The following is a 24,707-nucleotide window of genomic DNA, read 5'->3' on the forward strand; positions in this document are numbered from 1 at the left end:
ATCTGCTTTACTGCGGCGCTGTTGGGGTGTATATTAAAGTCTATCGGAGTGCAGCTGATGGTAAATACCAGGATGTTCCACGTGGTTCTGTCCGGTGACGTCTTGCTGAGACTCGCCAGCTTCTTGCGTCCATCTGAGCTGCTGTCAAACAGAGCCAAGTAGTCCTCGCTCTGGTCCTGACTGGAGAAAACAGAAACAAGACAGTCACCTCAAAGCAAACTATAGCATGGACAGACAGCAGAGGAGTGGGACAAAAACTGACCATTTAACGCAGGGAAGTCAAACGTACGGCCGACTTTGCAAAGAGTAAAAATACAGACATCAACTGCAAATTCTAAATTTTTCAAACTGTAAATTTTAAGCAGTTTCTAGATCTTGACGAGTTGTTTTGATCATTAAGTAAAATACTTTATCGTTCAGTTCCACATAACTGAAACTCAGTGTTTTGTGTCTTTGGAAACACTCTGATCTGTTGTAATGTTTAAATGAGAAACTGAGGCATAATGTTGCTGAAATTTAACTTTTTATTAAGAAACTTCAGGTTGTTCATAACATTTTGTAAAAAGATAATTCAATTGAGTTGTGGTTATCTATCGGCTGCTATGTTGTGATGTAACTGGACTGAACGTGGCCCCTGAATTAAAATGAGTTTGACACCGCTGCTTTAACATGAAAGCTGTAAGCTATTAAAACCCTTAAAATGTCAGAAAATGAGTAATAATCCGTTTAAAATGACTTTCTTTGTTCAAAACAACTAAAAAATGGTCCAAAAGAACTTAAAACTAGGGCTGGCTTGAATAGTGGTTTCTGGCCTTCGATTATTCAGGCCCTATTAAAGACGAATATCTGAATATTCGTTCCGCCCTGTAACGTCCGACGGGGACGCTTCGTTTATGCAACGAAGTGAAGCGTGACGTCAGAGTCGGCAGCCACCCAGCCATTTGGGTGGTGGTAACAAACATGAATGGAGGAGCCGAGATGAGCCGAAGAACACGGGGGGATGAGCCGAAATAGGCCGAAGGCAAAGGGAAGAGACGAGCTCCGAATATTTTCGTCTGGGGGGAGGAGGGGGTGATCACATAGACATATGTGTATATGTTTATGTGATCACACGACGAGATGAGCAGATATGAGCCGATGTGGGCCGAAGGCAGAGGGAAGACAGTAACGCCGCATATTCTTTCCGCCCGGTAACGTCCGACCGGGGAGGGAATATTCGGATACCAAAATTAATATCCGGATACCGCCGTAGCGGACGAATATTCGGGTCCACCCCTACTTAAAACCTGTCCAAAACAAGACTTTGTTCAAAATAAGTCAGAAATCCTCCAAATTCACTTAAAATCAGTCCTAATTACAAAAATAATTCCAAAAGGACTCAAATTTGGCCCAAAACTACACAATACTAACGTAAAAACTGTGCAAAATGACTTAAAAATGCCCAAATGAATGAATACATCCATTTTGGTTTGTCTAAACATCTAAAAACTGGAACCTTGTCTGGTCAAACTTTCCACAACCAGATTCTACTGATGTTAGAGCCTCAGCAGTTGGTGAAATGCCAACCAAAGACTGCATTTTAGTAGAAATATGGGTCCATCCATAGATATACATTCATAGGAACTTTATGGAGACACTATACCATCCCCAAATAAACAATGTTGACTTTATTTTCATTTGCTAAGATCGGGAATTACTCAATATTGTCATTTTAGACGACTGATGTGTTCCTGGAAAGGTTTCAGGTCATTTTGAAACAGGGTTTTAACTTATTTTGGATATTTTGGGCTAATTTTGGACATGTTTCAAGTCATTTTGTCAAATTTCAACTATTTCTATGCAATTTTCACAAATTTTGGACAGCTCTTCAGTTATTCTGTTGAGTTTTGACCCACAGGTTTCAAATCTGTCACTAAAGTGGATGAAAGTAGCTCAGTTTTCTCACAGCAAGACGCTTAGCGACGCACGGCACACAATTAAAAAACTCCACACAAAGCAGAACCTCCAGTTGTGGCATGTAGTGGCAGCTTTTGGGAGTAAATGTTGTAATGACAGCTGCAGGAACCGGTCCCCTCCTCTGACGGCCCTGAAGCTCTGGAATCCAGCAGCTGACTCTGGCTGAGGGGAACTCCGTGACGGATTCCGTGTAAATGCACGCATATGTTGATCCCGGCGGCCCGTCGCTGGGCCTCCAAATAGCCTTTTGCTCCATGATGAGCACAGATGTAGGGTGACCTGCTGCCTGGCCGGGCCACTGCTGGTATCTGTGGAGGGCGTCTCTGTCTGTGTAAGTGTATACATGAGAGTGTGTGTCTTTGGAGGGGGGAGTGAAGCCAGCTGGCTCAATGAAAAGCAACGTGACAGCACTATTCAGGCAGCACATTCCTCCACTTTCTGCTGCACAACTGAGTGACGCTCAGAGGGGAGGAAGCGGTGGAGAGGGGTGCTGACTGACCTGATGACAGGACTAAAGGACTGCAGGGGACTCAGGGGGGCACTGGGGGTATTTAGAGTGTCTTTAAATTTAAAGCCCCTCAGTTTTGCATCCTCAGGAGGCAGAATGAGGAGGGGGACGGAGGCAGCTGCCGGACAATAGAAGCAGAGCGTGCACACACACTTCTCTTTTCACCGGCTCCTGGTGCTGGGGGTAACCTGACCCCAGAGGCCCCGGCCCTCCCCCTCCAACACGGGACAAAGCCGGTCCCTGCACCCCGTGGCCCCAGCAGCAGCCACCCGGCTTCCCTCCACTCTTTATCAGGATTTATGCAGGAGCCGCCGCGCCACAGTTCCCATTGTCTGAGTCGCCGGAGCTGCAGGGCTGCCAGCTGTTGCTCGCTGAAGAGAGGCGCTGTGGTTTAAAGAAAGCTGGAGCTGCAGGGACGGTCCGCCAGTAACACGAGCGGCGCCGCTTCATTATCTGAGAACGGACGCATTCTTTTCTGACACTTCCAAAAACACGTCCTTCATATCTTGGGAGCGTGTGCGTTACTGTAAAGGTCACTTAATGATCTAACTGAGAACCAAAGAGCAAGTTCTGCCTGAGGCTTCGCAGGGCTCACGTGTCAGCACATTCTGTTCCGTATACACATTAACGCGTCAATGTCAGCGATAAGAAATGAGGGAGATAGGTTGGAGGCAGAGAATTAAGTCAAAGTCAATCTAATTTATGCAGTGTATGAGCTGGACCAAAGCGCACATGAGGACTAAAAGACAAATCAAATAGAAGAAATCAAATATTAAGAGGAACAACAGCAATAAGAGGTGAAGTCAGGGTGTCAGGCTGAATCAAAGAGAGTCTTAAGCAGAGATTTAAAAGTTTCTAAGCAGCTCCACTGCCTGTATTTTTTTACATCCCCTCTAACTGGACAGAGATGCTGGAACTGTAAGGTGGTGCTAATCTGTTTAAAACAAACAATAAAATCTGAAAATCAATCCTGAAACGAACAAGGAGCCAGCGGATGGAGGACAGTCTTGACTTGAAATGATTTCTTCTAAGAATCACAATAGTCTGAACACATGGTGATACAGGCATGAACAACTTCTTTAGCTCTCTAGGAGGAAGTCAGGGCTTTATGTTGGCTAAAAGTCTGAAAAAAAAGCTGGTTTTGATGACTGAAGCTGATCTGGCTGTTGAATCTGAGTTGTTACCGGATCAGGAAGAGTGTGAGAGAGTGTGTGTGTGTGTGTGTGTGTGTACCTTAAGCTGATGTTGGCCTGCTGGTTGACCTGAGTGGTGCTGTTGGAGCGCCTCAGGTTCTTGATGGAGCGGGAGCTACCAAAGCTGGCGTCGCCCTGTGGATTTAAATTTAAATGCAGATGAATTAGAAGACTAGTTTGGAAAGAGGATTCTGAAACAGGCCGTTGAGAGGACAGTGCTGCTTCTCTTATTCGGGCATCTTGATGCGATTATCTTCTAAAGAATCAGCCGTTACTCACCAGCGTGTTGCGTTTCCCTCTGCTGTCTCCCGCCACAGAGACCGACACCGACCGAGAGAAGTACTTCCCTGGCGAGGCGCTGCTCGGCCGCTTGGACATGGAGAGCTGGGAGCCTGATAAGCTGAGGTCCAGGGCATCTCCTGACACTCCTGTGGGGATGGATGAAGGGCTGCGTGTCGTATGCATCCTTTGAAAGCCTGGAATAGAGCAAATGAGATATTAGAAAGACGCAGTCAGCCACACAAGCTACTTCCCTGGAGACTCAGTGGGTACAACCACAACAGCAGAGGAAATAACAGCCACTTTCCCCTGACTGTTTAGTCTCCCACGGTAACCAACAACAAAAGCTGCCACTATTTTTACAGCAGCTGGAAAAGTCTGACAGCGCCGAGAGAGATGTACAAATTGACTGCTGCTAAATGTTTATTATGCTAGCTACAAATCAAGCTAGTTACAGCACACAAGAGAAGTGAGTAAAATCCTGTGCAACATGTCAGCTGATTCTAAATTGTATAAACTCTCAATAAATGCATCATTTCTAGGTTGAACAGTAGAGTTTTTACTCTGAGGACCAATCAAAAACAAATACTTTAGGGAGACAACACTGAAAATACAAGAACCAACAGCAGCAAACCTCTGAGCACTGAAGCAAAAAGGAGCTCATCTGTGATTTCCAATAAACCAAACTGCATAAACATAGTTAGAAAATGAGCTGTGAACCACAGAACTTTCTCTGTTTGGGACCTATGGGCTGTGTCTACAATAGAATCACCTTTATTGTCATTGTACACAAAAAACAACAAATTTGGTGGGTGCATCTCACCATAGTGCACTTAAAAAACACAAATATACAATAGGCATTAAACAACATAATGAAAAGTAACACTACTTGCATGTCTGCATCATGGCTCCATTTGATGAAGAAATGCTAGAATTTTTTAAAAATCTGACTGTGAGGTCAACAAAAATACGCAAAAGGAAACAGGAAGGTCAGTGCACACGTTTAAAGAAAAAATCTGTGTAAGAGTTGCAGCAGTAATGAAGAGGTAGAGAAGGAACCAAAGTACCACTAATCAGGGCTTCCTCCTGAAATGACTCCGCAGACGGTGAACTACTTTCACACTGTAGCTGTAAAAACAAGTTGGCAGCTGCTTGAAACTTGGCACAGGAGTTATCGATGGAAATCAGAGTTTCTGTGACACAGGTGGGAGCCAAGAATAGAGCTGCACTTGCTGTTTGGCACAAAAGTGCAAAATGATACCTTTCTTTAAAAATGTTTATTTTTAAAAACATGAAAAGAAAACTGATGAGTATGGGAGCACATTTACCAAGATAAATTTGTTGGTCTCAGATGAGTCCAGGACATTTGGTGTTAATCTGGTCAGAACTACCACAGTGAACGCACAGATGCATGTTGTGTGTGGCTATTTTGAGTCTCTTTGTGGCCATTTTGTGCCTTTTTTTGTGGTCGTTTCCATCAGTTTGTGACCCTTTGGTCTAGGGTTAGCCTACCACAGTGGACACATAGTTGTGACAGTGAAGCACAGAGGTGGAAGTGTGATGGAGTGGAGCTGCATGAGTGGAAAAGGTGTTGAGGAGATGCCATGATAATGTTCACTTTGTAAAAGCTTGGGAGAGGAAGAATGTTAACATGATAACCATCCGAAGCACACTGTCAAAATCACACCAGTTTTTAACCGTCGTGTCGTCCTGCGGGTCAAACTGACCCGTTTTAAAATATGGGAAAAAAATATTTTCCACAGTGAAACTTCTGATGTCCACATTTTCAACATTTTGGGGAAGTTTTTGAACATTTTTTGGTGGAAAAAAGAAATGTTAAAAAAATGTTTCTTAACATGAAAAAAAAAAAAAATCTACCAAAATCCAGCGAAATGGATTTTGGTTGATTTTTTGTGAATGTTCTTAAGAAAATTTTGGAAGGTTTATCAATATATATGTAATCACTTTAGACATTTTTAGGATTTCTTTTGGAAGATTTTTACAAATATTTTGAAAATATTTACAAAAATTTTGTTGCCTAATTTGAGGAATTTTTAAAAATAACACTTAAAGGGAAACTTCTCAGGAATTATTGGAATTTTCTTCCTGAAGGTTTTAAACATTTTTTTTTTTAGAAATTTAAGGAATGTTTTTTTTTTGCAGAATTTTGTATTTTTTTCAGACAAGGAAACAATATTCTTTATTGTGCCGAATGAAGAGAACAGGAGGATTAAAAGAAGGAAAACTGCAACAAGTATGTCGATGGAGTCCAGCATGTTTGGCTTTAATCTGGTCAAGACTACCACAGTAATCGCATAGTCCTGACAGTGAAGCATAGAGGCATTTTGTGTGGAGATGATTTGGGTCTCTTTGTGTTCATTTTGTGTCTGTTTTCATCAATTTATGGCCATTTTGTCTCTCCTGCCCAGGACTACAACAGTGAACGCATAGTCCGAACAGCGAAGCACAAAAGAAAAAGGTGTTGAGGAGATGATATTTACAGATGGACAAGATAACTCCCACTTTGCTAAAGCTTGGGAGAAGAAGAATATTAGCATGACAACCATCCGAAGCACACTGCCAAAATCACACTAGAGTTTTTAAAAGGAAGGAAAACTACAACCTGGCCAAGTATGTCGCTTGACTCGAAAAGTAGAGCAAAACAACCCCTACAGCAAAGAGCAGCTGAAAAAATAGAGTCTGTAAAGAATGGCAGAAGATCTGTCCAGAAATCTGATATGTGGCATGATGAAGAGAACTGTTTGCCATCAGAAATAAAAATGGACAAACGAAGCACTGAAAATATAAGGGTTGAATCCAAGTAATGAAGGTATACTGAGTCTCAGTGCATTAATTACCTACTGTGGGGTCTGTAATTCTAATTTAGCGAATCTAAACTGTGTATAATTTTACTATTAAGGCTGTACATAAAATGTAGTTAGCATTCTTGCTAAAGTGCAACACAAAACTATGTTTAACAGTCAGCTTACTCCAGCTAGTTACACTTTGACAGGTGTATGTTTGTTAGCTCCGTTAGCTAACGTTACAATCTTCCTATCACAAAAAGCAAGCAAACAAACCCGATACTAGTAAATAACAGATTAGTAATCGGTAGCTAGCAAATTGGTAACTTCTCGGTAAGCTAACACCCGTTATACCGTCAATAACGGTGAACGTAGACCGAAGCTTTGCATCGTTACCTTGTTGACTGGGACGAATTAATCCCAGCTGCTTCAATTTTTTTATATATATTTTGCACCTTAACACCGCTAAAACACGAGAAGTTATTGATTTACTTCCTCGTTTCAAGTGTCAAACTTAAGCTAACGGTTATATTCTGGTCGTCAGTCACGCCGAAAGTAAAAAATAAAAAATAAAAAAATGAAGTCTGGTGTATTCAGAGCATTTCTAGCTAACAGTTATAAAACACATCAACGCCCCCTTAACATAAAGAAAAAAGAAAAACAGGAGCTACTTACTTCAAAAGCTGGATGCCACCATAGCTGAGAAGCTCCGGTTGTGTTTTAATTCCCGTTAAATCCTCAGATGAGCGGTGAAAGTGTCCGCTGACTGTCGGGACTAATACTGGGATAAATAACACCATCTCTGTGGTAACACACGCACAGGCTCCGCCCTTCTGCATCTCGGATTGGAGGACACCCAGCAACGTCTCTTCATTCTTTCACCCGATTGGATGAGGGGAGCCGTCCGTTTACGGAGCGGATTCAAAGAGGAGTGTCGCAGCAACGGTTTGGTTGACTTTGCAAAGAGATGACAAATTGACATTTTTCCAACTTTTCCAGTGTTGGGAAATACTTCCAAAGAAAACAGTATTCCAGTTTGTTCATTTTTATTTCTTCCTTGACATCTTCTCAACAGACCGGGCATAATATAAGACATCTTACTAATTTAACTGTTTACATAGTTACATCACATTCAACCAGAATCTGTCCTCTCATATGGAATGAATTAATTCTTCACTGTTAATCTTAATCCAGATGTTCCAGAAATAACTCAGCTCAGAGTCTTAAGGATCTGGAAACACTGGAGGCTCAGGCTAGCCTCGGAATCTTTACATTTTAACATGACAATTGCAGCATTTTCAACTTATTTTAGAATAAAATAATATAAATTGAGAGACACTAGTAAAGCAAAGCCCTTAGCTCATGGTACACCATAATATAGTGAGAGCAGAATAGCTAAAACTAGAGCTGTGTGCCTTGGGATTTGTTGTATTTATGATGATTTGCAGTTATAATTATATATAGAGGTGTGCGTTGGAAATACTTGGGAGACTGAGCCTTTAAATAGTCTGGAATTAGAGATGCAGGTAAGTTCACCCATATATCACAATAAATCAAAGTAAATAAGTAGTGATAATGAGAGCAGACAAAAAACAGAAAATTTTGTGCATTTTTAAGCTAATGATAGCTTGTCGAAGCACAGCAGCTTACAATAAAAGCAATAAAATGTGTTTTTGTTGCTACTTGGCTACCTGTTGTCATAGTTTTATTGACTAGAGAAAACAAATCTTCACAACAAAATGCTAAGAAAAATATTTTAGAAAACAGATAAGACTTTTCAAAGTGTCCCCATGTTTTTAATCAACTATTTAACATTATTTTCAAGTGATTCAACACATGATTGGAATGATAATAATAGATCACAGCTATTTCTTTGAAGTATTCGTACTTATGTAAACAAAAGGGTTTTTGATCGAGGGCTTTTTAGAAAACATTCAGGGCCGAACGGCGGAAAGGCACATTGGAACGCAATCCATCATATCACATGAAATTAATTATGCGATTACTGACAGTCAGTCTTAATGCAGATGTTCCAGAAATACTTGAGCTCTCGGCACAAACACTTTATCTCCTCTTAAACTCCACAGCTGCCCTCCACACGTCAGCGCCTCGACCCAGGGTGATCTCCTCGGGTAAGTCCTCGAGCCCCAGCAGAGGAGGAAGGTCTTTCTGCTCCAAATGGCTCTCCAAGGTGGACCTGATGCTGCAGACAGAGACAGCAGGGAGGGAGGACACCAACAAAACAACTGTTAGCGCTGCGGCCATTGTTTTCTCTGCCCAGCTGCTGCTTCAATGGGAGCGACCTGTGGCCGAGGGGGATACAACTAAAGCCACTTTCTCCTGACAGATGGCCGCCTGAAGGGGTCACGCTCTGCTCCTGGGAGTCAAAAGGCTCCAAATCCCCAGGGACAGACCTCCACACTTACTCTGTTTAAAGCTGCCCAGAATCAATGGATTCCTATAGACCAGGGTGGTAATCTGTCAACTGAATGGGCACACTTCTTTTAAGGAATATCTGTAAAAACACCCCGAGGCCAAACTAGAGAATGAATGTCAATAATGGGCCTGCTCTGGGCTTGTTTTACCATTTGTTGTAACCTCCAACTGAACTCACAAATGGTAAAATCACAACAGAGAGGTGGATGCAGATGCTTACTCCCAGTGTGGTTGGTAGGCCTGGTCGGGGACGGCGTTACTCGTCTTCAGCAGCAGAATTTCGTGCAGCTCCAAACAGAAAGTGTCGACATCCGTGACGGCGAGGAAAGCCTTCAGCGCCTTCCTCTCCTCCTCCGACAGCTTCTCCTGGAACTTAGAGGGCAGCTTCTGAAACGGATCCTGCAACAAAACCACCAACCAAGTGTAAAAAATGCGTGAAGCTTTCTAAATCTTCATAGCTGCAGCTTCTGGAGAAAGAATTCCTGACGTTCAGGTTTTATTGGGGTCAAACTCTGAGCTCCTGCCACACTTTCAACGGACCACAGCCGAGAAAATTTAACTCTCTGCGGTTTGGTTTGAGGTCAGCCGGTAGCCATGGCGAGGTCATGAGAGGTCACGAGTGGAAGCGCTGATTTAAATTAGGCGGTCACCGTGGCAGAGATTCCTTCACGGATTTCTGGAGAGCGCTGGCTGGTTTCCAAACCCTGCTGTGATTCTGTGTTCTGTTCACCACCACATTCAGTAAATTCCTGGAGTTTAACATTTTATTGGTACTTACTTGCTTCTTGTGCAGCATCAGTTCAGATTTCCAACAAGTCAGGAGCTGCCAGGTGAATATGCTGTGCTCCAGTTTGCTCTCTCCGAGACCCTGAAGTGAAACAGTTTCATGTTAAATAGGCTCATAGTGGTGGGTTTTTATTCTTACAGTTCAGCCCCTTGGTTACAGCTCATGTATACTTCAGATTTTAGTTGACTATTTGGAATGCAGACTGTACAGTTTTAAGTGTTTTTGCAGTATTTTTTCTGCTGCAGTCATTGATGTTCATACATTTGAAGAGTTTATTTGCAAAAACAGGTAACTCCGTTTTCAGAAAACTCATTATTTATTGTTTACTTGAGATAATAATAATTACACAAATAATTTCTTTTTCCTCTATTTTGTCATGTATTTTTCTACAGAGTCAAACCCACTCAACTTCAGTTTGACTGATATTATCTCAAGTAAACAATAAAAAAAAAAGTTTTCTGAAAATCTATCAAAACGGAGTGATCTGTTTTTTCAAATGAACTCTTCATTTGTTCATACTGCAGACGTCTGAAACAAGGCAGTCATTTGTATGTGTGCTGTTAAGAACAATTCATTACTGCAGTATTTGATTTATCAGAGATCCAGTGGACTTCCTGAGTGTACTGTTAAATGTTTCACAGAGGCGTGACCACAGAAAAATACTCCACGCCCTGTTGTTAACATCGATGGCTGTCAGATAGTTTGGGCAGATGGAAATAAATCAAAATGAGAAGAGATATTACCGGAAAAATACAGTTTTTTATACCGGGTCAATTTCAAGATTTAGGGTTATTATGCTTCCAGAACATTTCGTCTTTCAGACTAGTGGAAAGAAAACATCCAAAAAAAGACATTTAGGTGTTTAGTTTACTGCACTTTGTCTCTTTGTCTCAAAATTTTAAAAAATAAATAAATCTCCTACGCTGACTCACATATCTCAACTAATGTCTATATTCTGAAGGTTAATACTGAGAGGTTTCTTCAGATATCATTCACAGTCTGATTTATAGACATTTTCAGACACTGTTGGCAGTATGTTCTGATTTATGGAGCGAAAAAAAGAGACATCCAGAATGCCCTCTGTATAAACCTTTTACTCTAACGTCGACAAAATGGAACTAGAATTTAGATTTTATTGGTTTTATCCAATGTTAAGACTTCTGTTCTGGTAATGTATGTAAAGTAGGACATTTTTAGATATATAATGCTTCACATGCATATTAAAAAATACATTTTCAAAAAACCGTTAATATAAAAAATTAAATAATTGTCTTCTTTGGAGGTTTCCATGTGAGATCTAAAGATGTGATGTGTTTCCAGACTGTTTCTTGTAAAGTTTTTACATATTTGAGCAATTCTTTATGAAGAAAGTTCCCTGAGATTAATAAAGTAATTCTGACAATAAACCAACTAAACTAGACCGATAAAGTACATCATTTCTGCTTGTTTTGGAAGTCAGTTTTCATATTTGAAAGAACTTCCTGCACACTAAAGGCTGTTTACAGTGTTACATTCCAAATATGAGATAAACGTTTACTACGTGATGTGTTTTAAAGACTTAAAACATGGAAACTGTTGCTGATATTCCATTTTAAAAGCTGACAAAGATCCGATTATGGCAAAATGAACATTTCTGTTTTGCTAATTTCCAGAGAACACACTTGTGTCAATAAAGTAATCTATAGCCGGTGCTTTCATGAACAGAAAAACAACAATAAAGGGTGTTGTAACCAGTAGAAAATGAGATTAATATGATCTCATTTTTCTGCATGGAGGTCCTGTAACCTGGAGGTTTCTACCTTTGCCACAGTGCTGGAGATCTGCGGCCCCATCTGCAGAGAATCAGTCAGAAACGACAGCAGCTGACTCTGAGGATTTCCACCCGTTTTGCCGAGGAAGCGGAGGCCGATCTCCACCACGTAAACAGCGTCGCAAACGTCGGTGAAGGATCTCAGTACGGTCCTCATGGCGCCGCCCACCGAACCCTTCAGAGGCTCCTGTGACACAGAGAAACCGTTGAAAGGAGAGGACGGGAGGAATGTGACCTCTAACAAAGTGTGAACATTCTTCAGCTGGCATCAGTCAGTTCCACATGAAAACACTAGAACATGGTTTCACCTGATGGATCTTTTCTCTGACTTCTGTTAGAACCACAGAGAAGTCCTGCAGGTATCTGTTCAGGTACCTCGATGTGTCCTGATAACAAAGAGAATCCATTCAGCAGAGGGTTTGGTGAATCTACATTCAGCTGTGAGATTAGTTTGGATTCTTACCGCCTGGATGAGAGGTTTTCCGGCCAGGAAGCGGCGGCTCAGCTGGGTTTGGATGCCTCTCAGGTCGTAGCTGCTGTCGGTCTCGCCACCTTTCTTTAAGGTGTAGTGGCAGTGGGCCAGAACCAGCGGCAGCAGCTCCCTCTCCGGGTGGCACAGAGCCAGCTGGGTCTCTGAAACCCTCTCTAAAGGAACGCTGTACTCACTGAGGAGAGAACACAGCAGAACATCCATGACGGACTGTAGAGGACTCCCAAACATACACAGTTTCTACGACATGAATGTAAATCAGAAGGCGATACTTTGAGATCGGATAGTGTAACTCCAGACCGTTATCATTTTATTCTTTGTGTAGATGATCACAGATTAGGCAAGATAAGTTAAGACAAGACAAGACAAGTTAAGATACAACAATAAAAGACAAGTTAAGATACAACAATAAAAGACAAGTTAAGATACAACAAGAAAAGACAAGTTAAGATACGCCAAGAAAAGACAAGTTAAGATACAACAATAAAAGACAAGTTAAGATACAACAATAAAAGACAAGTTAAGATACAACAAGAAAAGACAAGTTAAGATACAACAATAAAAGACAAGCCAAGACAAGACAAGTTAAGATTAGACTAGACAAGACAAGATAAAACTTTACTAATCCCAAAGAAAATTCTTGGGCCAGATATTGCTCAGAAAAAACAAAAAAAATTACATAACATAAGAAAAGCAGTGCCTAAAAAATAGAAAAGACAACAGTAGTACGGTTTTAACATGTCATTTTAAAGGTCCGGTATGTTTCAGGTAATTCCTTGGAAGTTCTCTTTAAAATTTGCTAAAAAATAGCCATAAATCACTGAGATATTTTCAAAAATGGGCTCCAAATTTGGTTTTAACTACAACAGAAATGATAAGTGGTATTTGTTGACCATTCTCATCACCAATCCATACCACAATATCTGAATAAAATCATATATATTTGATATCAAAAAATATTGATTAGATTATTTAATAGTTTGACATTTAACATTTTATTATTTGGCAGAATTTACAGTGTATGGAGCTTTGTGTTAGTTTTATTTTAGGTGGGATCAAACGATAGACGGTCCACACTGATATGGAGCCTTTTTAAGCTGAGCGAGGTTCTGTAAAGAAAACTTTGGAAGAAAAAGAAGTAAACTGTATTTTGGGACAGACTAAAAGTGGACTGACCTGCCCTCCTGGCGTCTCGCTGTCCTTGCTTCTCTCACCAGACTGTTGTGAGTCTCGGACAGAAAGTCGACCAGAGTTCGGAGAATCGATCCCGGTCCACGTCGGCTCGGAGTCAGAAACTCTCCGGAGCTTTCGGACGTCACCTCCTTCTCACACAAGTTCATGTCCACACCCAAATCTGCTGCTGCAAGAAACATAATTATAAAAGAAGGTGAATGACAACACTGTTTATGAAATAATCTTTAATCCAACATGTAAGCCTCCTTATTTTCCTTTAAAGTAAAAAATACACAGAATTAGGCTTCACTTTTTTCTAAAATAAGACAAAAAAACATGCAATCTTTTCACGTTTTCACTAAATATTTTGACACCAAACACTGAAGACGACACATCATTTACATTAAACACGGACGTCAAACCGGCTGAGTGCTTCTAAACTGTGATTTTTTTAACACAGAATATCCTTTTAAAACACTTTACTGGGCTAGAAAATGTTGCTACACATCATTCCTCATATGTGTGCTTTATTCATAAAATAAATGTGCAGTTCTAGGAAACAATTCCTCTTAGATTTATTTTTACAAGAACTGTGTTTCAAATGATTGTAAATAAGAGCCTAAGTGTAATGTTTCCACTCTGACAGTAAATATTAAAACACCAAACGCTCCAGATGTCGGACTGTTGATAATAAACATGAGGAACTTGATTTTAAACACTGAGTATCGTGTTTTGTTGTCATAATAAATCATAAAAATGAAGCCAACTTGCATTCAAGCAGCTGCATGTTCAGTTTAAAGTCCTACTGTAGGAATAGATGCCAAATGAAGTCAATTACCTCTTTTAAATCACTTTTAAAATCATATTTCTGGTGCATAGAGCGCTCAGAATGAGTAAATAACTACTTTACACTGAATGTAAATAGAACAAGAGTTAACAGTAACTTTCCCTCAGAAAAACGCCTCAAACAAAGCTGTGACTTTTAGCAGCTGTAATATTCATATTATTCTAGTAGGAACAGTGTTTAATCATAACGTGCTTACAGTTGTTTGCCACCTCTGCTCTCAGACAGTTCCACACTTTGATGAATCTGTCGACTCTCTCAGCCAGAATCTTCTTCTGGTATCCTTTAGAGGAGGAGAATAAAATTCAGTTTGTGCTGCTGCTGCCGGTGTTAAATTAAAGACCACAGATCAGATGGGTGACGTACCTGCTGGTATCTGCTGTAACATCTGAGCGATCGTCTGTTGGGTGGATTCTGAAGTCAGAGGAAACACTCTGAGCAGGTCCGACTGTAGAGCAGCCAGCTCAGGTAGGTGGTGCAGCTGTCGCACACAGTGGATCTGAGATAAACAATAAAACATGCACGACAAGATTTAAAATCCACATGAAGCCAGAGTTTACAACAACGGAATCACACGAGGAATTTAATATTTAATCATTTAAAAGCTTGAAAATGTTTTGTTGCTTTGACTCTTGTGGTGAAAAATGAAGCAGCGCACAGTGGGAAGACAGAAAATTCAAGAAACTACTGTTTTGCTGCTCTAAATAATTCAGTTAAACGTTATTGAGATTGAACCAGTTCACAACACGAGCTTCCAGCTGCACACATCATTGTAAAAACACAAAATTAGACAAAAAATGTGTCCACAATGACATAAATCTAGTCAACAATTACCCAAAAACAGTCCAAAATCTTCTCTAAAATTCCTAAAATGTGTCTAAATTGTGTCTGAAGTTAGGTGAAATCCATCTAAAATGACTGAAGTTTATCCAGAATTGATCCAAAATGACAGAAAAAAAGTCTAAAATGACTCAAACGTGTCCAAAATAAAGTCCAATTGTATCCTTAATGACTATTATGTTCTCAAAATGACTCAGAATTAGTTTAAAATCTCATCTTGTCAAAAAATTCATTAAAAAAATTCCTAAAATGTGTTAAAAATTTGGTGAAATCCGTATAAAATGGCTCAAGTTTATCCAAAATGAGTCCAAAATGACTGAGTGGATGACCAGGTGGTCTCGTTTACCTGGGGACCACACGGCACCAGGATGCATTATGGGAACAAGGCAAGCCGGCAGAGGCAGTGTGATGCTTTGTGAAACCTTTGGTCCTATGTGCCGCCTAGCTCAGCATTGCTGCACACCATCTACACCCTTTTATGGAAGCGGTTCTTCATTTAACCCGTCTAGAAACACATAACTAACTCCCTGGTAAAGCTGGTCTTTGTTTCTGGTCATATCTCTTTGTCCTCCTTACTTCATGTCTTTATCTTCAGTAATGCTAATAAAAAAGGGAATACCAGAAAACTAACACCCTCAGACACTCAGGACTCGTGACATGTGGTGCCTGATTATAACAGATGATCGATACCTTTTTCATGAACAGGCTGAGCAGCGGTAAAGATCTTCCTCTCTGCGTTTCTGCCACCAGCTGAGAGAATCGTTCCACCGTCATCGTCTCCGGCAGCGTCCAGAAGGAGGATCGATGCGTCGGACAGTCGGAGGGAAGCGGCAGCATGCTTCCAGGATCCCTGAACAGCAGAGTCATCAGAGGGCTTCCAGAGAGTCCACCGTCAGCAGAGATTCTGTCCTGAGCTTCAGACAGATTCTTCTGCAGATTCTGAAAACAGGCAGAGAAAATAGTATTTCATTTATATGTAAAACTTGTCAATATATGCGCAACATGTCATCTTTTGGGTGCAGTTTTTCTTATTCACGTGTAACAGATTTATACAATACTTCAATTTCATGTGTCATGTTAATTGCAATATTTCTTTATCTTGTGTAATATTTCAATTTCATGGTCATGTGTAAGCAATATATCTTTCTTTATTATGTATGTTATTACTTCACTACCTTAGAATCATGGCCAGTTACACTTATTACTTTTCTATTTTAGTCTTAATTTGGCTTCCTTATTTTTTTTTTAATTTTCCTAGTTATTATCATGCTTATATTTTATTGCTTTACTAGTAAACACGTGATGTATTTTGTTTTTCTGAGCGATTTCCAGCAACAGAATTTCCTTCAGGACTGCTAAAGTTTTGTCTCGTCTCAGTTACAGACTTTTAAATCCGTCCTCCTCCTTACCTGAAGAACTGGGTTGATGCCAGAATCACAGACGAGCTTCTCCCACTGCTGCCGTCCTTGTCTGGAGGACAGATCAGCTCCTCCACCGCGGGAACCTTCATCAACATTCAGCACAGTTAGTGTTTTTACCAGCAGAGGCAGAGACGTAAAGGTCATAAAGTCAGTGATACCTGTGGAGAATCTGGTCAGAATCAGATGGACGGTAACCGCCGTGTCGTCCATGTTCTTATCCAGAGTCTGACCCAGAACCTTCAGGTCCTTTTCAAGGTGGCTCCACAGGAAGGCGAGGACGTTGTTCGGTCTGGGATGGATCATGTCCTCAACGCTCTACAACCAAACAAACAACAACACAGGTGAACTGTCTGTGGATGCTCTTATTGAAAACATCAGATTCAGATGGAAGTGGAGTCTCACTCTCTGATTCCTGACGGCGCCCTGAAGCATGGTGAGGTGAGTTAGCAGCCTCAGGATGCAGGACTGAGCGTAAGTCATCTGTCTGTCAGGAGCTTCAGACCTCTGCTGAGCTTCTCCGAGGACGTGTCCGGTCCGAGTCTGATCTCTGACATTTTAAACACATTAAACACAGACGTTTGACTGAATGGCACCTAGATGCTCCACTGAACTGATTCATTAACTTTTATTTAACCAGGCTGAGATTAAGAAGCTCTTTTTCAAGGGCCAAGACAGACAGCAGCAAATACAAGACAGTTACATAATTACCCAGATAAAACACTATTCGCTATTAAAACACATTCTGAACACATTTTTGGTGTTTTAGATCATCTCTGGAGAAATTCTGACTGATTCTGGATCATTTTCATGTCATTTTAGACTCTTTTCATGTCATTCTGAACACATTTTTGTAGTTTTAGATCATTTCGGGAAAATGTTCTGTAATTCTGGATCATTTTTGACACATTGTGAATCACTTTGGATCAGTTTTGAAGCATCTTGGACCATGAGGGTTTGGAAGCAGAGTGGTCTGACCTGCTTTCTGTAGGTTTTGAGAAAAATTGGTTCAAACTGTTGTGTTTCCCAGAATGGTCTAACATTCTACTGTAACTCCATATTTGGGTTGTGGGTTAAACCAATCCGACACTAAAATCTAGACCACAAAATATTACAGAAATTAAATCAAATTTATGATTTTTGTGGGTTAGATCACTCTGCTTCTAACCCTCTCATGTCATTCTGCAAGTTTTCAGTCATTTTTAATATTTTTCAGTTAATTTTGAACAAATTTAACTAAATTTGGACAATTTATGAGTCATTTTGTCCATTTTTAACCCATTGTAGTCAATGTGGGAAAATTGTGCACATTTCTGAGAACTATAGTATAATTCTGTCTATAGTTTCTGCAATTCCGGATCATTTTCAAGTCATTTTAGACCAATTTTGAGTCAGTTTGGAGGATTTTTAAAACATCTTGAACAAATTCAGTGTCATTCTGTAAATTTTCAGTCATTTTGGATAATTTTTAATCAATTGAGACAAATTCTGACTGATGTTGGATAATTTTTCAGTCATTTTAAACTCCTTTCATGTCTTTTTCAACAAATTTTTGTGGTTTTTGATCATTTCTGGGAAATTTTCTGTAACTCTGGATCATTTTCTAGTCATTTTGGACAATCTGAAATCCTTTTGGTCAATGTGAGAAGATTTTTGTCATTTCTGAGAACTTTTCTGTAATTCTATAGAAGTTTTCTGTAATTCCGGATCATTTTCAAGTCATTTTTGACTAATTTTGAGTCATTTTGGATGTATTTTTTTAACCACCATGGACAATACGGGTTTGGAAGCAGAGTGGTCTGACCTGCTTTCTGTAGTTTTTGAGAAAAATGGGTTCAAAGTTTTGTGTTTTCAAGAGTGGTCTAACATTCCAAGTGCCATTGTAACATTATATTTAGGTTGTGGGTTAAACCACTCTGCCACTAAAATCCAGATTATTATCCAAATTATTACAGAAATGATATAAAACTCAGTTCTGATTTTATGGGGGTTACACCACTCTGCTTTTAACCCCTTCAAATGATCTTGTGAATGTAAAGAGTAAAGATCAGCACTTTGCTGTGGCTAAAACAGAGTATAATTATGTACTAAATAAATAAACTAAACTGATATTACCTCTGGGGTGTCTGCTGAGTAAACCCGGCCACCGGAGTGTGTCTCTCTCCACCAATCGGAAGCCCACAGTCTGGACATGTGGATCGAACCATCGGTTTTCCACACTGTCCAACAACAAATAGCGCATTAATACACGTTTACAAATGTTATTCTCAGTGTGATGTAGAAAAAATGGACATACCTCTCCCACAAAGCACACATGTCCTTTGGCACAGGCTGAAAATGATGCAAAGACGTTACATTTAGTCAAAGGCCCAAACGCAACACAAATAAAAAGCTTTAGAATGTAAAATACTTACTGTACTGTACAAGTTTCCCCTCTTTTAACCACTGCCTGGCCTCGGATGAATGATCGTCGGGCATCGTTGGCAGAAAGGAGTTCTGGGAGGAAAAAGGACATTTAATGTCTTTCAAACAATATTTTATTAATTAATAAATTAACACTTCTTAAAATCCATTTTTATAGTCTTGCTTGAACACAGTATTGTTTATTTTATTTTATTCTAAAACCGTATTTCACACTATGGTGGGTAAATGTTGCAATTAAATATTAATAGAAACCTCAGGAGTGTCCAGAAAAAGTTTCTGAAGCTCCAGAAAAAAAGGAACTCCAGAGGAAGAATTACAGTCTAAATAAATAAGCCCAGTGTTTGTGTAATATCTCTCATTGCTTAGAAGGAGACAAACGTTCTGCAGGTTTGAGATCTTCAGGACTTTTTACGGATCTGTTGAGCTTTAAAAACCAGACTGTACATCTTGGCGTCCTCTATCATGCGTAAACTAACATTCATGTGTAAAATGAGCGGACTCATTGTCTTACTGTGACGTTCTCCGTCTGGAAGGCGATCTGACGAAGAGGAAGCAGCAGATTGTTTCCAGCGAGCAGCACCGATACCAGATGGACCAGCAGCTCCAGGAGCGTTTGTCTCTGAGCCGACAGATTTGGGTCGATTTGGAGACGAGAGTTCGGTCCGCCGATGCGATTCTTCAGAAGCGAAGAGCAAAACTCCCTGAACTCCCTCGGCTGGACGTTTCTGAGGAGATCTTCTAGTCTCAATGTCTCCTGGAAGCAAAATTTGCAGCAAATTTACTAAAACTATCTGCCAGAAACCCAAGATTATTTTAAAAAGTAGTAACTGCCACTAAAATATAGATGATCTCATTCAATATAACTAAAGCACAGTCGTATATTTAAATGTATTTAATAAAAAATGACTTTATCAATAATAAATGACTGCGCTCTTTGGAATAAAACTGAAAAAATAATGTTTTAGTTTGTGTTAAAGCCAGAAAGAATGACTAACATTCCATTCTAACAGCATTAAATTAATATTTTATGACATTTATCTGCTGCTCAGTTCAGAAAAGAGTCTTTTAAAGTCAAACCTTTATTTTCTGTGCTGCTATTTACTTTGGAAATGATGAAAAAACTTTAATTTAACCTAATATTAAGAGATATCTAAGCTTAAACTGAGCTAAATCAGGCTGACATGTTGACATTTTAAGACATTAAGTGCATGTTTTTAGTCATTTAGTGGCAGCTATGAGGCAGAGCCCAAACATATATGAAAATACATTTACTTTAATCACGACATAACCTAAAACACATTTCAGTTTTCAATTGAGGCGCTCACCTGTGCAGACGGACGCAGGCTGAGGTCAGGTGACTTGTAGCGGCAGGTGACGTGTCTGAACATCGCCATGGCAACCAGGCTGATCTGAGAACCTCTCAGCTTCTGCAGAGAAAACACAAAACAAATATGACATGAGAGTGAATAAAAAACAAAGACAGATGTTCACTCGAGCTAAGATATCTAAACGTGCTTAAGAAGAAGTTCTATTATCTTATTAGGATCTAAATTTTAGATTTATTTCCTCGCTGTCTGACATGAAATCACACAATCCACAAAAATAAAAGCATGACTAACCACAAATTCTGCTGATTGATCAAATATTGATACAAAACAGTTGAATTAATAACAAAACATCATGCAAACATTATAAATATTTTCATTATTTCCGATATCTTCCATGAGAAAATATTCTTCTTTAGCTGAGGCTATAATTCAAAAGATGATACAAACCAGACTGCATTTTATTCTATATTTAATTGAAGTAACAAAGAACATCAGTGGAAACATCAAACTCGTTTGCTGCTTTCATATCCAACGGTAAAATCTCAGGTTCTGTTTTGGAGGATTCAATTTCAGCTCATTTTAATTAAATCGACTTCATTCCAGATCTCAATTTACCGTTTTTCTTTAAAATTAAATCTGTAATGAAACCAGTATTAGCTTTTTATTTCACCTTCAAATGACTTTACAGGTGAAGTGTTGATAAAAATACTTGGAAATGTCCTCATGTTAGTAAACAGAGATGCCAATAATACTGACCCTGTATTATATCTAGTTTACTTATTAACATTTTCTGGATGTTTTTGTATAGTTTATATCATTTGTTTTTGTTGTAAAGTTTCATTTACTATCAAAATAGCTGCCATTGGTTAATCCACTAACTGATTTTGCTGTATTTGTGTAAACTGTCGGATATTTTTAATTCATAAGAAGTTCATAGAATGTTTTCTCTGCAATAAATGAATTTAATTAAAGCTGTCAGATGAATGTAGTGGTGGAACAACCACAGTATTTCCTTGTTAGCTGCAGTGAAGTGGAAAAACAAGAAGAGTCCGGTAATAATTTATTTGTACTTCAGTCTCAGTTACCTCTAGTGGTCATCAACAGATATGACAGCATCTAGGAACTGCTGAGGAACTTTTTTCTTAACATAAATGATGTGAACGTCAGATCTTCATGAGCTCTGGAGTGTCTGACCTGCAGTTCTGCCAGGAAGTCGTGGGATCTGTTCTCCAGTAGAGCCCGAGCCACGGCGTCCCTCATGGTTCTGTAAGACGCCCCACAGCAGAGGAACTGATCCACGTTGGTCGGAATCATCCTCTTTGAGAAGGAAGAACGTTGTAGAGTTGGTTTTTAAATAAAAAAGAGACTTAAAAAGCTGCAGTTAGTAAAATGTTAGTAACTGCAGTTTGTTCATGAACACATAAAACACTAAATTATTGTTTTTTAAATTTCAAAATGCTGAAGATGTCTCACTCCAAGTTATTTATCTGCTCTGTTTCTGTTCTTCCTGCTCCATGAGATGCTCAGACGTGCTTTTATTATTGCAAAGCACTGTAAAATGAAAGTTTATTATCATTAGTGTCTTTGAAATGAGAAGTAAGATCCATGTTTTGGTCGCATTATTAACCAGTTAGACAGTTGATAAGTAGCTGACAGCTCTAGATTCTACTTTGTACTCAAAAAAAATCTTCATTTCTGTGAATTTATGTGAATTTATCTGACACTTGTTTAGGTAAAAAATGACCAAAAATCTGACTAATTTTAAAAATATTTTCTTAGTTTTGTATGATAGTAAATTAAATATCTTTGGGTGTATACACAGTTCATAGTCCACTGGTAAATCCATTAATCCAGACAATTCATAAAAATGTATAATAACAGAATAAATCCAAGTTGCAGCTCTAAAGATGAGCATTTAGTTTATTAAAATAGTGAAACCAAGCCAAGAACTGTTTAATGTAGAAAAACCTCCACAACAACAGAAACTTTCTTGCTATCGGAACACATCAGAAACAGTGATGCAGCTTTTCCATGACAAAGTCTTTGCTTTCAAATTTAACACAAAATTAAGTTACTTTTTACTCTTAATGGGCAAAAATGTATCTGTGCTGCAGCAACTGCAAGCAAAACTTTAGAGGAAAACTCTCACATTTCTTTTTCCTCGCTGTGTTTTTCCATGTTTTTACCTGAAGTCGCAGCAGCTCTGGAGGGAAGATCCAGCAGCAGGCCGGTCTGTTCATCATTGACAGGATGCAGTCGATACCTGAGCGTCTGTGAAGCGCTCTCAGCAGGTAAACCCTAAACCAGTCGTTTCCACTGTACTCACACACAGCCTTCACCTGCTGCAGGAACCGGTCAGCCTCCACCGCTGCACCTTTGAACACATTTCACACAGAAACAAATAGAAACTTTGACTGAATTCCACCTAATGGAACTTCATAATGTAGACTTAGACACTAAATGTGTGCAGCAACGATAAAGTGGTGCTTGAACTCAAACACACCTTCAGCTGTTTCCTGCAGCAGCTTGGCAGCAGAGTTCAGACATATTCTCAGTCTGGCTGTGTTGAGCAGGAACTCTGCCGGATCCTCTCGTCTGTCTGGAGTCTGCTTCCTGGCGATCCGGCTCAGGAAACTGATTTCTGTTTGCTGTTCTCCGCTCTTCTCATCTTCTCTCGCTTTTGAGCACAGCAGAGAGTCCTGGAGAAAAATACAGAATGAGTTTGGGTGCCAAGAGGTGATATTTTAATTGGTTGGTTGGTCGATGGGTTGGTTGGTTAGATAGTTGGTTGTTTGGTTAGTCGGTTGGTTAGTTGGTCAGCTGGTTGGTTGGTTAGTCAGACGGCTGGTTGGTTGGTTAACTGGTCGGTTGGTTAGTTGTTTGGTTGGTTAGTCGGTCAGCTGGTTGGTCAGTTGGTTGGTTCTGAAAGCAGTGACAGCCATTTCTTTGGATAAATAAACTGTCAGCTAAAAAATAAATAAATCCTTCAGCTGTTTTCTGCTAAATGCAGGTAAAAACTAACATGACATTGACTTAAAATAAAAAGAGAAGATCTTAATGTAGATGGGGTGTAGAAGTTGTTATGGTTCACCTGGAAGCAGCTGACAAACAGCAGGTAGAGTTCAGTGTGGTCCTCTTTGTCTAGAAGGTTCTCCTGCAGATTCTTCAGGTAGGTCTGAATGTGAGCCTTCGCCTGGTCAAAACTGAGAGATACAGGACACTTAACCATCACACAGATCACATAAAAGTGTCTTACTGTCAGGGGTTCTGTTATTTCCACTGTCATCTATCTATCTATAGTCATTCATCTTTATAAAAAAAATCACTAAAAGGAAACCAAAAACAATCAGCAGTTTCTCAACTTTACAACAGTTCTTAAACTAATCCGTAGCCTCTGTACTGTGCAGTAGTTACTGGGAGTTGGGGTTTGGTTTCAGCATTACATTGCCATGTGATTATTTTGAGCTTAAATTTGAATAATATAGAGTTTATTTTGAAGGTTCTGCATCATCTGAAGATTGTATCACTGGATTATATAGATTATTTTGAATGAGTGTGTGAGCTGTCTACAAATAACTACAGTATGCATTACATAATTCTATGAACCAAATATGAGCTTAAAATATAAAATAAAATATTTAAAGTAATAATCTGAAATGGACCCATATTAAACTTGTATTTTGTCAGTGTGGTAGTGTCACCTGTACTGCAGCAGCAGCTTGGGGAGCACAGATCGAACCACCGGACTGTTATCGACACACTCCAGGAAGGGAGTCAGCTCTCTGGTTCTGTAAACGTCTCCTGTATCAAAACAAACAACAACAACAAGACGTAAATCCTTTTTTTCTCATCAGTTATTATCACTGACCAACGGTGTGTCACTGACCGTTAGCAGACACCAGTAAAGAGAACAGCAGCTCCACTACTCCCTCTTCAGGCGTCCGGCCCTCCGACAGGCAGAACCTGGACACCACCTCCAGGAAGAAGGAGTTACAGCAGTGTCTGACGGCGGCCTGCTGCTGCAGCGAAGCCCTGAACCAGGAGGAGCAAAGATTTACTGAGGAATCAAACCGTGAGGCCAACATAACAACATGGAACACCAAAGACCTTCTTTAAGGTGTCGTACAGCATGTTGTACAAGCAAACAGTGCTTACAAGAAAGAGTTTTACACTCATCACCACTGCTAACAACTGCTTCTCAGTAAGCACTTTGTTCAGAGAGTTCTACTTATATGTAATGTCTGAGTCCAATGATTCTTTTGGAAGGCATCACCTGGTCTTAGTCAGGTTATTAAAACAAAGGCCTTGACCTTTAGGGAACCATGAATTAATTGTTGTTGCCAATTGTTGTTCCTTAATAAGGAAGTGAGATTTGACAAGACTTTAATTTATGTGAATATATAAATTTAAATAGTTA

The 24,707-nt window shown here is 39.7% G+C and overlaps 3 protein-coding genes across 4 annotated transcripts in view; 1 reads left to right on the plus strand and 2 right to left on the minus strand.

Moving 5' to 3' along the window:
• The window catches only part of cep131 (centrosomal protein 131), a 38,680-nt gene extending 31,126 nt beyond the window's left edge, over nucleotides 1–7,554 (minus strand). For both annotated transcript variants that reach the window (XM_022213737.2, XM_022213736.2), the window contains exons 1-4: nucleotides 7,416–7,554; nucleotides 3,937–4,133; nucleotides 3,698–3,792; nucleotides 69–180 (exon numbers count right to left, since the gene is read on the minus strand). In XM_022213737.2, coding sequence (XP_022069429.2) covers nucleotides 69–180; nucleotides 3,698–3,792; nucleotides 3,937–4,122 — 393 coding nt within the window. In that variant the 5' untranslated portion in view covers nucleotides 4,123–4,133; nucleotides 7,416–7,554. The remainder of the gene's footprint in view (nucleotides 1–68; nucleotides 181–3,697; nucleotides 3,793–3,936; nucleotides 4,134–7,415) is intronic.
• The window catches only part of LOC110964885 (gastrula zinc finger protein XlCGF57.1-like), a 205,431-nt gene that overhangs the window by 88,818 nt on the left and 91,906 nt on the right, over nucleotides 1–24,707 (plus strand). The gene's annotated exons all lie outside the window — the stretch shown is intronic.
• rnf213b (ring finger protein 213b) overlaps nucleotides 7,770–24,707 on the minus strand; it is a 49,742-nt gene continuing 32,804 nt past the window's right edge. Inside the window, exons 42-65 of the mRNA XM_051939791.1 lie at nucleotides 24,177–24,322; nucleotides 23,992–24,091; nucleotides 23,382–23,493; nucleotides 22,794–22,989; nucleotides 22,477–22,664; nucleotides 21,485–21,607; nucleotides 20,288–20,389; nucleotides 19,474–19,716; nucleotides 18,953–19,034; nucleotides 18,835–18,869; nucleotides 18,654–18,757; nucleotides 16,944–17,088; nucleotides 16,700–16,856; nucleotides 16,530–16,624; nucleotides 15,811–16,059; nucleotides 14,647–14,779; nucleotides 14,480–14,563; nucleotides 13,440–13,623; nucleotides 12,237–12,438; nucleotides 12,082–12,159; nucleotides 11,763–11,960; nucleotides 9,955–10,044; nucleotides 9,397–9,575; nucleotides 7,770–8,943 (exon numbers count right to left, since the gene is read on the minus strand). Coding sequence (XP_051795751.1) covers nucleotides 8,805–8,943; nucleotides 9,397–9,575; nucleotides 9,955–10,044; nucleotides 11,763–11,960; nucleotides 12,082–12,159; nucleotides 12,237–12,438; nucleotides 13,440–13,623; nucleotides 14,480–14,563; nucleotides 14,647–14,779; nucleotides 15,811–16,059; nucleotides 16,530–16,624; nucleotides 16,700–16,856; nucleotides 16,944–17,088; nucleotides 18,654–18,757; nucleotides 18,835–18,869; nucleotides 18,953–19,034; nucleotides 19,474–19,716; nucleotides 20,288–20,389; nucleotides 21,485–21,607; nucleotides 22,477–22,664; nucleotides 22,794–22,989; nucleotides 23,382–23,493; nucleotides 23,992–24,091; nucleotides 24,177–24,322 — 3,364 coding nt within the window. The 3' untranslated portion in view covers nucleotides 7,770–8,804. The remainder of the gene's footprint in view (nucleotides 8,944–9,396; nucleotides 9,576–9,954; nucleotides 10,045–11,762; nucleotides 11,961–12,081; nucleotides 12,160–12,236; nucleotides 12,439–13,439; nucleotides 13,624–14,479; nucleotides 14,564–14,646; nucleotides 14,780–15,810; nucleotides 16,060–16,529; nucleotides 16,625–16,699; nucleotides 16,857–16,943; nucleotides 17,089–18,653; nucleotides 18,758–18,834; nucleotides 18,870–18,952; nucleotides 19,035–19,473; nucleotides 19,717–20,287; nucleotides 20,390–21,484; nucleotides 21,608–22,476; nucleotides 22,665–22,793; nucleotides 22,990–23,381; nucleotides 23,494–23,991; nucleotides 24,092–24,176; nucleotides 24,323–24,707) is intronic.

This window comes from Acanthochromis polyacanthus, chromosome 19 (genome assembly GCF_021347895.1).
Source record: "Acanthochromis polyacanthus isolate Apoly-LR-REF ecotype Palm Island chromosome 19, KAUST_Apoly_ChrSc, whole genome shotgun sequence".
NCBI lineage: Eukaryota > Metazoa > Chordata > Actinopteri > Pomacentridae > Acanthochromis > Acanthochromis polyacanthus.